At 37.5% G+C, this 16,739-nt stretch overlaps 2 protein-coding genes across 2 annotated transcripts in view; both read left to right on the forward strand.

Moving 5' to 3' along the window:
* The window catches only part of TRPV3 (transient receptor potential cation channel subfamily V member 3), a 67,480-nt gene extending 67,249 nt beyond the window's left edge, over positions 1 to 231 (forward strand). The window contains exon 18 of the transcript XR_013762387.1: positions 157 to 231. The gene's annotated coding sequence lies outside the window, so the exon portion shown is untranslated. The remainder of the gene's footprint in view (positions 1 to 156) is intronic.
* Positions 151 to 16,739, forward strand: part of SPATA22 (spermatogenesis associated 22) — a 29,551-nt gene continuing 12,962 nt past the window's right edge. The window contains exons 1-4 of the mRNA XM_079131008.1: positions 151 to 269; positions 2,454 to 2,582; positions 5,182 to 5,242; positions 5,362 to 5,460. Coding sequence (XP_078987134.1) covers positions 227 to 269; positions 2,454 to 2,582; positions 5,182 to 5,242; positions 5,362 to 5,460 — 332 coding nt within the window. The 5' untranslated portion in view covers positions 151 to 226. The remainder of the gene's footprint in view (positions 270 to 2,453; positions 2,583 to 5,181; positions 5,243 to 5,361; positions 5,461 to 16,739) is intronic.

Below are 16,739 nucleotides of genomic sequence, written 5' to 3' on the forward strand. Positions count from 1 at the left end.
ATGTTTTGTTGTAAATACTTACTCAGAAGCAAAGGACTCCCTACAATGTTTACGTTATTAAGTTTCAATGTAGTTTTCAAACATAATTTCCATAATTAGTATGGTGGGAATTTCTTTTGTTGAGTCACTATGAGTTACAAGGTTCTTTCTTTGAAGGTTTGGTCAAACAACTTCATTTTTTGAATTTATATGCAAAAGAAAAATTAATAGACTGATATAGAAGAAGATGAAAAGAAACTTAAATGAAAATTCAACTCGAAGTACAGCAGGTATTGAACAACTTTATTTTTTGAAGCTTCCTTATTGTGTATATGCCATATAAAGCTTATGTAGTTTGTAGGTGAAAGATTTTGGAAGGAACTTTAACAAAGAGGAAATATTGAGTCTTGCTTCTTTTCTTTTTAGGTCCAAGGAGGTAAAATAAACTACTCAGTCAAAAGTATTTAGTGGCAGAGGTGGGAATAAAATAAAAACTTAGATTCACTTTGGTGTTCTTCTACAGATCATATGTGCTTGAGTTGTTCTATGTTTTTAAGATGAAAGCAAATTAGTAGATCTATATTAATTGTATTTGTAATTGACTTGTTAAAGGTATTTCCAGAAATACTTATGTTTCCTAAGAGCTATCATTCTGATTTCCTAGCTTGCTAGGTAATATAAAGACAGGGCAAGAATGATGAGAACCAGGGGATGAGTATGATGTACAATGAAGATAATTATAGTGGGATGGGGTTGTAGCTCAGTGGCAGAGCACTTGCCTAGCATGTGTGAAGCACTGGGTTTGATTCTTGGCATCACATAAAAATAAACAAATACATTCTGTCCATTAAAATAATGTTGCTGCACATGGTGGTGCACACCTGTAATCCCAGTGATGTGGGAGGCTGAAGTAGAAGGATCCAAAGTTCAAGGCCAGCCTCAGCAACTTAGTGAGGCCCTGTCTCCAAATAAACAACACCAACAACAAAAAAAGGACTGGGGTATATCTCAGTGGTAAAGTGCCCCTGAATTCAAGGGATTGACCCTGGGCCTAAATAAATCCCTGGCACCAAAATTAATAAATAAAATTTAAAAAAGAAAATAATAACTATTATTTATGGTGAATGTCCCTAGACTTTTAATGATATATATGAATTTGTTTAATCCTTCCACCAATACTCTAAGGTAGGTTATTATTATTGTCCCTGTTTTTCCTATAAGGAACCAAGACACAAAGTGGTTAAGTAAGAGATCTGTTAAATGGTAGAACCAGGATGTAAACTAGAGACTCTGGCTCTGGAGTTCATATCTTAATAATTATGTTATTCTGCCTCTCATTTTGTGTCATATTGGTGCAAAGAGTTTAAGGAAATTGCTCATGTTTGTATTTTGAAGTTGTAATTCAAAAACATAATTATTACCCAAGTAGTCTGACGCAAGAGCTCACATAATTTAGTATTTCATTAGAGAGTTTTTAGAGTCAGTATTTTGTAGTGCAGTAATGGCAGATCAACCGGACAATGATATAGTGGCCAGAGATCTGAACTATGGTTTAGGAAGCTTGAGTCCTATCTGGGTACTTCCAGGGACTTTGAAGTGATGGACAAACTTTTTGGACCTCTTTTCCTCTGAATTCCTTCTAGGTGTTAAAGTCTATAATTGTGACTTTGGCCCAATTTGAGATCCCATTTCAGCCATCTGGAGGAAGTAGAGGGAGTTTTTTTTCTTTCTCATTTGTATTAAATATTGTCTCTCTCTAAGTCATTCTTAAAATTACCCGTAAAAAAATATCATTACAAACAGTGGGGGTACTTGTTGAAATTACAGAGTTTGGGTTCCAGACCAAATCTATGGAAATAAAATTTTATAAGAACAGGGTTATGGTCTTAGAACTTGGATGTCAAGAAAAATTCTGTATCAATTCTAGTCAAACTAAACTTGGAGAACCATGACCCTAAAAGATGTGCTGGTATTATCCAGAGAGTTTTTGGAGTTTTAAAAAGCATTCTCAAAGTTTGATTTGTCCTCACCTATGTTGTACACTTGGATTCTCTACAGTTGATATGGTAATAGGTAAGCACAGGAGAGAAGTGAGCAAAACAAAGAGGGAATGAAAGAAGAAATAGGAATTAATTCCAAACAGGAGGGATTAAAGCAATGTTAAGATAGGACAAAAAAAGTACTTTTTAGAGAGAAAAATGAGGCTATTTAGGATTTTAAAAAGAATGTAAAAATAAACTCAAAGGCATAGAAACATATCTATAAAAAGTATATTAACATATATACAAACAGAGAAACAAGATGTATCCCATTTGTTTACAATAAAAATGAATTAAAAAAATACTTACCCCAAAAAAGTATATTAACATATAGAAGTAGACACTAAAATTGTGCATTGCATATTAGGAATTATTCTGTAAGTAGATCTGATTACTTTTCTGTTAGGTACTAATTTATTGGTATATTCAATGTAGGCTGTTTGCCTGTACCATTGTTCAATCAGAAGAAGAGGAATAGACAGCCGTTAACATCTAATCCACTTAAAAATGATCCAGGTATCAGTACTGCTTCTGATAGTTATGATTTCCCTCCTATACCAACAGGTAAGAAAATGAGTAAGGTGAAAATTTTCTGGAAACTACCTGGGATTGTAGAAAATTGCAAATTTTCCTTAACTATAATGGGTATAGAAAGTCTTTTTTCTTCTTTTACTGTCCAAATACAAAGATTTCTTGTCTTTTCCAGAATGTTAAAGTACAAGAGCTTGAGTTTCTGTATGCACGGGCTGCTTAGCATTTAAATAGAGTATGTTATATTTGTTCTAATGAAGTAGTAACCTACATTGCAGAGATATATTTTTTGAACAGATACAGATTTTATGATCTATACATTTATAGTAAAGATTGGAAAAACTCAAGTTGCCTCAGGAACAGGGGTAAGTATGCATGGAACACAGGAAAAATGTGGAAAAAAATTAGACTTTAGGAAGGGTAGAAGCCCAGGGATTTCTGGTGGTTGGTTCTAATTTCTTTTTTCTCTTCTTATGGCATTTTTGCTTTTCTTCATTTGCTGGTTTTTTACTTTCTGATATGGTCTGAAAATTCATATGTTGAAACTTAATCAACAATGTGATAGTAGTATTAAAAGATGGGGCCCATAGGAGTTAAGTCATGATGTTTTTGCCCTCATACATGGGATTTATGACATACAACTGTGCATGTATCTGAGGGAGCTTTTGCTTCTTCTGTCATATAAGGGGTGCCATCTGTGGAGGAGAGAGTGAGTTTTTGTTGGATACCTGATCTACTGGTGCTTTGATATGGGATGTCCCACCTCTATAACTGTTAAAAAGTAAACTTCTATTATTTCTAAAATACCCAGTAAAGGTATTTTGTTATAGCAGTCTAAATGGACTAAGGCACTCCTATCTACTTTGCTTCCTTATAGCTTCAACTAGCATATGAACTAAGTTGCCTTTGCTAGGAGTTTACATAATCTTTTGGTTCTAGCTCTCAGAGGTCATTGGTTGACTGCCTTCTATATCTCTTGATTAAATCCTAGAGACAGGGAGGCTCTGGTTCATTTTATTATTTTAGTGAGACCACTAAAATCCTGGTTTAGCTTTATGGGTAGGCCTCTCACTTCTAAAATTATTAATGGAATATTATGCAACTAGAATATTTAAAGATTTTTATATATAGTGATACTTGTTAATTTCTTTTAGTGTTTTCCAATAGATGGGAGTGTAGTTCTAAAATTATTTTTCTTCCATGTTAGAGGAGTTTGAGGTATAAAGTTCCTATTATTCCCATTTTTATGGATAGAAAATTAGAAATTCACATGGGCAGGCACAAATCAGCATTTATCTGGCTATCCTCTACCTTTTAAAAAATTATCCACCATTCCTCCAAGACTAGGAATGGAACCATCATATAACTGAGCTATACCATTTCTTAGTATTCATCCTAAGGAATTGCAGTTACCATACTGTAGTGAAACATGCTTAACTATATAGCAGCACAGTTCATAATAGCTAAACTATGGAACCCACCTAGGTGTCCATCAGTGAATGAATGGATAAAAAAATGTGGTATAGATACACAATGTAGTCTTAGTCAGCCATAAATAAAAAAATGAAATTCTACCATTTGTAGGAAAATGGATGGACCTTCAGAACATTGTTAAGCTAAATAAGCCAAACTCAGAATGTCAGGAGTCATTTGACTTCTTTCATGTGGAAGCTAGAGAGGAAAAAAGGAAAATAAAGGTGTGTGTGGAGGGGTAGAATCTCAATCAAAGGGAGATCAGTAGAGAAGAGGAAAGGGGTCATAGAGGAGGAGGAAGGGGAGGGAAAGGGTAAGCACTGGGGAATGATATTGGCCAAATTATATTTATGTACTATGAATTACAACAAATCCCACCAATATGTACAACTATAATACCAATAAAAATATGGAAAAAATGAAAAAGTTCTCCACCACTTAAAATATTTCTTATAAGTAGCTTGAATGTTGATCTTGAAAAATAAGAAGTAGGACCTACTTCATAAGGAAATGTGCATTTTCCTCAATTACTGAACCCTTCAAGCTCTGACTATAATTACTGTTTGTCACAGATATAATAAGATTCTTACACCGGGTAAGGGAAATAACTACATAAGTGTTTTCCAAAATTTTGTCTTGACTCAGTAATTGGGCTGGGATATAACCAATTTGTAGAAAAGGAAATAGAAGAGACTAGAGTATAATAGAAGACATCAGTATGTGTCATACATAGGAAGGATAAGATTTGTTGGTGAAATTTTGTTATGTTCTCTTAATCTCTTTTTGTCTGCCTCTGTTCATCTCTCTCACACACATTATGTCTGTTATGGGTTATGATGTATTTATTGCTGTGGGATCGAATACAAAATTGGGATCACTGTATTTATGTTACAAGTATAAGATAAAATATTAGAATTTTTATATTACAAAGTATAAGATTCTATATTAGAATGTATTATCTTTGCTTAAAATATCAAGGGGAAGAAAGACAATTATAAAAATCAGTAGGGCAGGCTATGGCAGATTCAACAATAAAATGCTATTGAAGATGATCCCTTTATCTTCAAGTTTTTACACTTTCCAAGTCAAATAAATATAAAATAGTTATTTTGAACAATACCACCTATTTTACTTTGGTCTGTGTTCTTATTCTTTTGAGATTGGGCCTGGGAAGCTATGAATCCAGACTTGGCTCCTTTAACGAAAACAATGAATACAGGGTATGTGGAAAAAATAGAAGCCAATAAATGTGTGTCTGATGCCATTTTTTGTGTATATTTTACACTTATTTATTTGAAAACAAATTATTTATATTTAACAAGACATATTTCCTTGAAAGCCAAATACCACCTTCAGTTTCTCATCCCCTGAGAAGTCAAGATTCTCTCTCTAATAAATGTATTCAATCAAATACTGCAAGAAGCCAAAGTGGTTGGAGGTGAGTCTACTTAAAATTTGTCTTCTATTCTTATATATTCCCTCTCCTCCTCTTTGCCCTTCCCCTCTCCTTTATCTCTTCCTCCTTTCTTAGAAAGAATTGCATTTGGGAAGTTTCTATACTAGTAACTATGGTATTTGCATGTCATCTGTCGTCATCCACATTATAATTTTAAATAATTGCTAAATTATATACAGTAGCTAATACAATATAAATTCTGTGTAAATAGTAGTCATACTGTATTGTTTAAGAAATAAGGACAAGGAAAAAGTCTGTATTTGTTCAGTACAGACACTATTTTTTTCCAAATATTTTTGAGCTGTGGTTGGTTGTATCTGTAGCTGTGGAAACCTGGGAGTACAGATGATTGGCTGTTTTTTTTTTTTTTCAATTGGAACAAATGACATTTATAGTTTATGTGCACAAATATAAAAAAGTTCATGTAAAGAAAAATAAAAAATATTCAATTTTTAAAAACAAAAATCAATTTGTGATTTTTTTTAATGAAATGATTGAGTCAGGTGCAGTGGCATATACCACTAATCCCAGCTGTTTGGGAAGAGGAGGCAAGAGGATTTCAATTTCATTACCACCATATGCTTAGTGATACCCTAACTTAAAATAAAAACAAGAATTTAAAGTGCTGAGCATATGGATACATGGGTACAATCCAAGGTCACAGTAAATAAACAAATAAGGCTATATTGGTCAAAGGGACCCTGAGAAGGATGACAAATATTTTCTCAAACAGTACTTTGTTTAAGGAAGTGGCAATACCCCATGAAGAAACAATATATCCTTAAAAGTGAAGTATTAATAGGGTTGAAATCTCTTGTGGGCAAGTTCTTAAAAGATGAATTTGGTTGTATTTGCCAAACACCCTGCAATAACCCAATCTTTCATTAAAAAAAATTAAAAACCCACTGATGCATACTAATTTGGGCAAGAATATCTGGGAGCTAAAAGGAACATAGTTTCAGATATTTATCCAATATTACCAAATCCATATGCTTTGCTACTAGTAATGCCAGGTAACAATGGCTTGTTAAGAATAATTTTAAGAGATGAGTTTCTTTGCATTCCTCTGATAAGGTCTTCCTAATTACTGCTCTTGAGTGACAGGACTTAAATACAAAAGTAACAATCCAGTATTTTTGGATTTTCTTAAATAGAGATTTAATTTTCTGTAATTTTTAATAGAATTCTATCAAAATTGTTAGCTGAGGGTTATGAGTGGTTAAGAAATCCTTTCTCAATATAAGGATTATCTGCTTATAGCCAACCCCCACTATGAGCTCAGATTTTCAAATACTACATTGTTGCAGTAAAACACCTCACCTCATGTGGATATGAGGTGTCCACTAGGATGGCTGAGTTTTGTAAACATGTCACCTCTCTGGGATTCCAGATTATCCAATGGACCTGAATTTTTATGTCAGATTTAAAGAAGACTATCTTAAACCTTATAAAAGTCAGGAACTAGAGATGGGTATATGGGTTTCTGTAAATGTCAGTGTTATGATTTGGCTATTAGTTGTCCCACAAAGGCTCATGCATGAGACAATGCAAGGAGGTTTAGATATTAAATGATTAGGTTATGAAAGTCTTGCCTATTCAGTGCATTAAGCCTCAGTTAGGGATGGAATCGTAACTCAAGGCCTGTAGGGTATGGCAGGAAAAGAAAGATCCCTAGGGGCAGGCCTTTGAGCATTATCTTTCATCCCTGTTGAGCAGAGCACACTCTGCTTCCTGGCACCATCCTCCCAGATGCTTTTATACACCACAATGTCCTGCCATGTACTGCCTCTTCCCAGTCCCTGAGGAATGGAACCAACCATCTCTGAACTTGACTTCTGTAACTTTTTTTTTTTTTTAATGTAAACAAATGGGATACATGTTGTTTCTCTGTTTGTACATGGCGTAAAGGCATTCCATTTGTGTAATTATAAATTTACATACAGTAATGTTGTTTGATTCATTCTGTTATTTTTTCCCTTCCCCCACCCCTCCCACCCCTCTTTACCCTCTATACAGTACTTTCTTCCTCCATACTTGCCCCCCTCCCTAACCCTAACTCTAACCCTAACATTAACCCTTCCCTCCCCCCCATTATGTGTCATCCTCCACTTATTAGCGATATCATTCGTCCTTTGGCTTTTTGAGATTGGCTTATCTCACTTAGCATGATATTCTCCAATTTCATCCATTTGCCTGCAAATGCCATAATTTTGTCATTCTTTATGGCTGAGTAATATTCCATTGTATATATATACCACAGTTTCTTTATCCACTCATCAATTGAAGGGCATCTAGGTTGGTTCCATAGTCTGGCTATTGTGAATTGAACAGCTATGAACATTGATGTGGCTGTATCTCTGTAGTATGCTGATTTTAAGTCCTTTGGGTATAGGCCAAGGAGTGGGATAGCTGGGTCAAATGGAGGGTCCATTCCAAGTTTTCTAAGGAATCTCCACACTGCTTTCCAGAGTGGCTGCACTAATTTGCAGCCCCACCAGCAATGTATGAGTACCTTTCTCCCCACATCCTCGCCAACACCTGTTGCTTGTATTTTTGATAATCGCCATTCTAATTGGGGTGAGATGGAATCTTAGGGTGGTTTTGATTTGCATTTCTCTTATTACTAGAGATGTTGAACATTTTTTCATATGTTTATTGATTGCTTGTACATCTTCTTCTGTGAAGTGTCTAGTCATTTCCTTAGCCCATTTGTCGATTGGATTATTTGTATTGTTGGTGTAGAGTTTTTTGAGTTCTTTATAGATTCTGGAGACTAGTGCTCTATCTGAAGTATGATTGGCAAAGATATTCTCCCACTCTGTAGGCTCTTTCTTCACATTACTGATAGTTTCCTTTGCTGAGAGAAAGCTTTTTAGTTTGAATCTATCCCAGTTATTGATTCTTGCTTTTATTTCTTGTGCTATGGGAGTCCTGTTGAGGAAGTCTGGTCCTAGGCCGACATGTTGAAGATCGGGACCTACTTTTTCTTCTATAATCTGCAGAGTCTCTGGTCTGATGCCAAGGTCCTTAATCCATTTTGAATTGAGTTTTGTGCAGGGTGAGAGATATGGGTTTAGTTTCATTCTGTTGCATATGGATTTCCAATTCTCCCAACACCATTTGTTGAAGAGGCTATCTTTTCTCCATTGCATATTTTTGGTGCCTTTGTCTAGTATTAGAAAGTTGTATTTATTTGGGTTTGTGTCCGTGTCCTCTATTCTGTACCATTGATCTACCTGTCTATTTTGGTACCAGTACCATGCCGTCTTTGTTACTATTGCTTTGTAATAAAGTTGAAGTTCGGGTATTGCGATACCCCCTGCTTCATTTTTCCTTTGAAGGATTGCTTTAGCTATTCTGGGTTTCTTATTCTTCCAGATGAATTTCATGATTGCTTGCTCTATTTCTGTAAGGTACGTCATTGGGATTTTAATTGGGATTGCATTGAATCTGTATAGCACTTTTGGTAGTATGGCCATTTTGACAATATTAATTCGGCCTATCCAAGAACATGGGAGATCTTTCCATCTTCTAAGGTTTTCTTTAATATCTTTCTTTAGTGTTCTGTAGTTCTCATTGTAGAGGTCTTTCACCTCTTTTGTGAGATTGATTCCCAAGTATTTTATTTTTTTCGATGCTATGGTGAATGGGGTAGTTTTCATAATTTCTCTTTCTGAGGATTCCTCACTTATGTATAAAAATGCATTGGATTTATGAGCATTGATCTTGTAACCTGCCACTTTACTGAATTCACTTATGAGTTCTAACAGTTTTCTGGTGGAATTTCCTGGTTCCTCTAAGTATATAATCATATCATCCGCAAATAGGGATAGTTTGAGTTCTTCTTTTCCTATTCGTATTCCTTTAATTTCCTTGGTCTGTCTAATTGCTCTGGCTAGAGTCTCAAGAACGATATTGAATAGGAGTGGTGAAAGAGGGCATCCCTGTCTTGTTCCAGTTTTTAGGGGGAATGCTTTCATTTTTTCACCGTTTAGAATGATATTAGCCATGGGCTTAGCATAGATGGCTTTTACAATGTTAAGGAATGTTCCCACTATCCCTGTTTTTTCTAGTGTTTTGAGCATGAAGGGGTGCTGTATTTTATCAAATGCTTTTTCTGCATCTATTGAAATAATCATGTGATTCTTGACTTTAAGTCTATTGATATGGTGAATTACATTTATTGATTTCCGGATGTTGAACCAACCTTGCATCCCTGGGATAAAACCCACTTGATCATGGTGCACTATCTTTTTAATATATTTTTGTATGCGATTTGCTAAAATTTTATTGAGAATTTTTGGTCAATGTTCATTAATGATATCGGTCTGAAATTTTCTTTCCTCGATTTGTCTCTGTCTGGCTTGGGGATCAGGGTAATATTGGTTTCATAGAATGAGTTTGGGAGGGTACCCTCCTCTTCTGTTTCATGGAATACTTTGAGAAGTATTGGAATGAGCTCTTCTTTAAAGGTTTTGTAGAACTCAGCTGAGAACCCATCTGGTCCTGGACTTTTCTTTGTTGGTAGGCTTTTGATGACCTCTTCTACTTCATTACTTGAAATTGGTCTATTTAAATTGTGTATGTCCTCCTCGTTCAATTTAGGCAATTCATATGTCTCTAGAAACCTGTTGATGTGTTCAAAATTTTCTATTTTGTTGGAATATAGATTTTCAAAATAGCTTCTAATTATGTTTTGTATTTCAGTCGTGTCTGTTGTGATATTTCCTTGTTCATTCCGAATTTTAGTGATTTGGGTTTTCTCTCGTCTTCTCTTTGTTAGAGTGGCTAAGGGTTTATCAATTTTGTTTATTTTTTCAAAGAACCAACTATTTATTTTGTCAATTTTTTGTATTGTTTCTTTTGTTTCAGTTTTGTTGATTTCAGCTCTGAGTTTAACTATTTCCTGTCTTCTACTACTTTTGGTGCTGGTCTGTTCTTCTTTTTCTAGGGCTTTGAGCTGTAGTGTTAGGTTGTTTATTTGTTTTTTACTTCTTTTATTGAATGCGCTCCATGAAATAAATTTTCCTCTAAGTACTGCTTTCATAGTGTCCCAAAGATTTTGATATGATGTTTCTTTGTTCTCATTTACCTCTAAGAATTTTTAAATTTCCTTCCTAATATCTTCTGTTATCCATTCATCATGTGATAGCATATTGTTTAATCTCCAGGTGTTGGAGTACCTTCTGTTTTTTACTCTTTCTTTTATTTGTAACTTCAATCCATTATGATCTGATAGAATACAAGGTAGTGTCTCTATCTTCTTGTATTTGCTTACATTAGCTTTGTGGCACAATATATGGTCTATTTTAGAGAAGGATCCAGGTGCTGCTGAGAAGAAAGTGTATTCGCTCTTGGTTGGATGGTATATTCTATAAATGTCTGTTAAGTCTAAATTATTGATAGTGTTATTGAGGTCTATGGTTTCTTTGTTCAATTTTTGTTTGGAAGATCTGTCCAGTGGTGAGAGAGGTGTGTTAAAATCACCTAGTATTATTGTGTTATGGTCTATTTGGTTTCTGAAATTGAGAAGGATTTGTTTGACATACATGGATGAGCCACTGTTTGGGGCATAGATGTTTATGATTGTTATGTCTTGCTGATTTATGGTTCCCTTAAGCAGTATGTAATGTCCTTCTTTATCCCTTCTGACTAACTTTGACTTGAAGTCCACATTATCTGAAATGAGGATGGATACCCCAGCTTTTTTGCTGAGTCCATGTGCATGGTATGTTTTCCCCCATCCTTTCACCTTTAGTCTATGGGTATCTCTTTCTACGAGGTGAGTCTCTTGCAGGCAACATATTGTTGGATCTTTCTTTTTGATCCAATCTGCCAGTCTATGTCTTTTGATTGATGAGTTCAGGCCATTAATATTCAGGGTTATTATTGAGATATGATTAGTATTCCCAGTCATTTGGTTCATTTTATTTATTTATTTATTTATTTTGAGACGACTTGGTTCTTCCTTTATTTGACAATTCCTTTAGGATAGTTCCTCCCATTGCTAATTTGTTTCTTTGTTTTTCATCTCTTCCTCGTGGAATATTTTGCTGAGAATGTTCTGTAATGCTGGCTTTCTTTTTGTAAATTCTTTTAGCTTTTGTTTATCATGGAAGGATTTTATTTCATCATCAAATTTGAAGGTAAGTTTTGCTGGGTATAAGATTCTTGGTTGGCATCCATTTTCTTTCAGGGCTTGAAAAATGTTGTTCCAGGCCCTTCTAGCTTTTAGGGTCTGGATTGAAAAATCTGCTGATATCCGTATTGGTTTCCCCCTGAATGTAATTTGATTCCTCTCTCTTGCGGCCTTTAAAATTCTGTCTTTATTTTGTATGTTAGGTATTTTCATTTTAATGTGCCTTGGTGTGGGTCTGTTGTAATTTTGTATATTTGGAGTCCTATAAGCCTCTTGTACTTGATCTTCCATTTCATTCTTCAGATTTGGGAAATTTTCTGATAGTATTTCATTGAATAGATTGTTCATTCCTTTGGTTTGTTTCTCTAAGCCTTCCTCAATCCCAATAATTCTTAAATTTGGCCTTTTCATGATATCCCATAGTTCTTGGAGGTTCTGTTCATGATTTCTTACCATCTTCTCTGTTTGTTCAACTTTGTTTTGAAGGTTAAATGTTTTGTCTTCAATGTCTGAGGTTCTGTCTTCCAGGTGTTCTATTCTATTGGTTATGCTTTCTATGGAGTTCTTAATTTGGTTTATTGTTTCCTTCATTTCAAGGATTTCTGTTTGTTTTTTTTTCAATATCTCTAACTCTTTATTGAAATGATCTTTTGCTTCCTGTATTTGCTCTTTTAACTGTCGATTGGTGCAATCATTCAGTGCCTGCATTTGCTCTTGCATCTCGTCATTTGCTTCCCTGATCATTTTAATTATATACATTCTGAACTCCCTTTCTGTCATTTCTTCTGCCATGCTGTCATTGGGTTTCATTGATGTACCATCTAGATTTGTTTGCAGCATTTTCTTTCCTTGTTTTCTCATATTGTTCAGGTATCAGTTGACCGCTGTGATATTGCAGATTTCCTCTATTGTCTTATAATATCCCTGAAGCTTTCTAGTATATCCCCTCTTAGCCTTCAGTAGCCTGAAGTCTTGGAGGAATTTGATAATGCGGGGCTCCACAAGGAAGCTGACTCCCTAGGGGAGGTGGCCTTCCGGTGGGGTATATTCCCTGCTAGTGGGCAGAGGTACCTTCACTTGCTGATGAATGGTCATCCAAAGGGGAAGTAGGATGTGGGCTCATGCAAGGCCAGTTTGGGTCTGTGTCTCTGATTTTACAGTCCTTTTGGGAGAACCTCACCCGACAGGGAGGACTCACCCAGTGGGGAGGTCTCGCTGGTCGGTTTCCCTCCCAGAGGTTCCGATCAATTCACAACTACCTCCTGGGCTGGGCAGCCTTCTTCTGCAATGTTCCCAGGGACCCGGACCTACCTCCTGGGCCTGGAAGCCTCGCCCTTCCCAGATGAATCTCCTTAGGCTGCCTCTCCTCAGAGAAGCTGCCTGCAGACCTGGAGCCTTCGCTCCGCCCCTCAGTTTGTCTGTGGGGCTCTTCCACCAAGAAGCCGCCTAGGCCCTGGGACCCTGCTCTGCACTTTTCGCCTGGCTATGCGGTCCCTCCTCTGAGCAGGCACCTGGAGCCCCTTACAATCGCTTCGAGTCCCAGTGACCCGCCACACGCCTTTTCCTCCGGCAGCCACCTGGTGTTCCCTGCAGTCGCTCTAAGTCCAAGTGACCCACCACGCACCTCCTTCTCCGCCAGGCAGTCACCCAGAGATCTGGTGCGTCACGAGTCCCAGGAACTCACTGTGCACCTTCTTGTCCCGACTGCCATCCGTAGCCCTGGTGCAGTCACTTCGAGCCCAAGCACCCCGCCGCGCTCCTCCTCCTTCTCCAGACAACCCCCCTGTGTTCAGGAGCGGATGCTCTGGGACCAAACCACTCACCACGCTGTTCCACCAGATAACCGCCCAGAGCCCTGGCGCAGCTGCTCCAATTCCAAGTGACGTGCCGAGCCCGTATTTCTCCTTCTCCTCTGGGCAGTCCCCTGTGTTCAGGGGTGGTCGCTTTCAGTCCAAACAGCTCACCAAGCACCTTCTCCTTTGGGCAGCCTCCCAGAGCCCGGGTGGGTTGTGCCGAGTCCAAGTGCTGTGCCGAGCGGCCTCCTTTTCTATGCTCCCAGTTGTCCGCGTTCACTGCTCCAGCGGGGGGAGTGGCGTCTCGCCGGCAGCTCTACTTCACAAAGTTGCCTGCGTTCGGGGACTACTGCCCCATCTGGGACGTCTGCCCAATGGGGGACACTCACCCGGCTGCTTTGAGTTGGTCCCAAGTCTCTCAATATCTCCTCTTCTTGAGTCCTGAGTCCACGCTGCTCCTCTGGATAGCCGCCCGGAGCCCTGGCGCAGCTGCTCCAATTCCAAGTGACGTGCCGAGCCCGTATTTCTCCTTCTCCTCTGGGCAGCCTCCTGTGTCAGGGGTGGTCGCTTTCAGTCCAAACAGCTCACCAAGCACCTTCTCCTTTGGGCAGCCTCCCAGAGCCCTGGTGGATTGCGCTGAGTCCAAGCGCTGTGCCGAGCGGCCTCCTTTACGGCGCTCCCAGTTGTCCGTGTTCACTGCTCCAGCGGGGGGGAGGGGCGTCTCGCCGGCAGCTCTACTTCATAAAGTTCCCTGTTTTCGGGGCTACCGCCCCATCTGGGACGCCTGCCCAATGGGAGACGCTCCCCCGGCTACTTTGAGTTGGTCCCTAGTCTCTCTATATCTCCTCTTCTTGAGTCCTGAGTCCTGGAGCAACATGAAACACAGCCACCCTCTAGTCCGCCATCTTGAATCTCCCGACTTCTGTAACTTTTCGCCCCATTATAAACTCTTCCTTCTCTAAAATTGCTCTTCTACAGAATTTTGTTCACAGTCATAAAAAAATCTGACTAAAACAGTCAGATACTGGTCCCTAATTTTGGACTAATATGTAAACTCCTGTATTAGGCCATTTCCAGGTGTTCAGGTGCCAGTCCTTCTCCCTAGGGATCTTCAGCCCCTGTACAACAGAGCAACCTGGGGCTTAGAAGCAGGACAGTGAAGCTTAGAGCTAAACTGCTTATATGGCAGACTCGGGAGAAGTGGAGAAGTGCGGCTGTTTTGTTTTTATCTACATATTAACTTTGCCAATGAGTTTTATACATATAATCTCATGTTGTTCTTTATCATCTTTCTGTTTCAACTTGAGGAACTCCAGCATTTCTTGTAATGTATAACCTATTGAGATCTTTAAGCTTTTTGGCAATTGCTGATAATTTAACTTTCGCTTAAATACTTATGAACCAGATGTTTCTATGTCCTCACAGGCATTTGGTGAAGGGGGAGGAGAATTTTAATTTCTTTATCTTAAAATTAGTATGTTGTCTTTTCTTTGTATTAGTGTGTTTCTCCACTTCAATAGCTTCCCTTCTTTTAGATGAATTTTGGCTTTGAACCTAAGTTCTGACTTCTTAGGTGTTTTTAGTCTCACTTCTCCAATAATTGTGTCCAACGATTTGCAGGGTCATCATAATTTTTAAATATGTTACACATATTCTTTTAAAGAATGTTAGAACACTACGTATAAAATTTACGGTATAAATTTTGTACTTTTATGGCAGTTTAAGGAGCTTTTGTTGCTCTGAACTGTGATTTAGTTCAGTAGGTTATTCAAAGTGTAGGAGGTTTATTTAGAATAGCAATAATCAAAAACACGAATAATAATAAATGCTGGCAAGGATATGGGGAAAAAGGAACACTTAAACATTATTGGTAGGATTGTAAATTAGTACAGTCACTGTGGAAATCAGTATGGAGTTTCCTGAAAAGACAGGGAATGAAACTACCATATTACTGAACTCTACCACTTCTTAGTATTTATCCAAAAGAACTAGAGTCATCATATTGCAGTGATACATGCATGCCCATGTTAGTAGTGTAGTGCACAATAGCCAAGTTATGGAAATAGCCTAGGTCTGTGTCAGCAGACGAATGGCTAAAAAAAATGTGGAATATGTACACAGTGGAGTTTTACTCAGCCATAAAGAAGAATGAAATACAGGAAAATGGATGGAATTTGGGAGCATTATGTTAAGCAAAAAAAGCCAGGCTCAGAAAGTCAAAGGTCATATGTTTTCTATCATATGTGGAAGCTAGAGAGAAAAAAGAAAAACAAAAGGCTGAATAAGGAGCTCATGAAATTAAAAAGGATACCAATAAAATAGAGAAGGGGGAGGAGGGAGGAAAACAGAGATATTCAGAATGAAATAATGCTGTATGCATGTATAATATGCTACAAAGTATATCCCACTATTTTGTATAATTATAATGTACCAATTCAAATAAAGAATTAATGACAAAAAGTGTGATAGTTTTCATTAACAAAGGAGAATTTACCATGAAACTAATGATGTTTACACAGCAAGGCCTGTGTACATTGTCCTCTTCAAAGTCATGTCCCCATCCATGGTCCAGAAAAGAAGGCAGCAACTTGAACCTTATAAAGTGTAATTTAGTCTAGGGTCACCCACTATATTCTGATGATGCCTTTGAGTCTATAGGCCCTGGCTAGTGTGTGGGCAGCCCTATCTTTATGTCCATCTGGACTCAGCAACAGCTTACTCTTGGGGACTTTCTTGAATATCTGGACCTATATTTTCTCCAAAAAAAATGATTCAAGGGAGCTACTGCTACTTCCCTGCTTAGAAGCTCCTGAAACTTGGGCTTTGTGATCTGGTTGGGGTGTTGAGGATGACTGAGTTGGACTGGCTTCTGAGACAGCATCTCTGTGTGGGCCACACTACAAAGCTGAAAGGACTGTAGTTCTCCCAGGAATAGTCGCCAGGCCAGGAATATCTTCTGAGTAAAAATGTTGCTGATGTTAGATGTACTATTACTTGTGAAACTGAAAGAAATCTTTCTAGACTATAAATAATAAAAATAATTTGAATAGCCATGAGAGAGGAAAGACAAAATTGTATTTCTGTACTCTCTACTGAAATAAAGTAACAATTGTTATCATAGGAAAAGGAGGGGATCAGTGTTGGAAAAAAGTCTGTGTAACAGGCAGTTAATAAATAATAATCCTAGTCATATTTTTCCTGGATATTGTGATGTTTGTGGTATAATTTAAATTTTTAAATTGTGATTTTTTTCCATCTTGTTCACAGTTTTGCACTTAATTTATTAACTGTACTTTCTGAATTATATAAACTTCAGGTCCTATAAAACC

This window comes from Sciurus vulgaris (genome assembly GCF_902686455.1).
Source record: "Sciurus vulgaris genome assembly, chromosome: 3".
Taxonomy (NCBI): domain Eukaryota; kingdom Metazoa; phylum Chordata; class Mammalia; order Rodentia; family Sciuridae; genus Sciurus; species Sciurus vulgaris.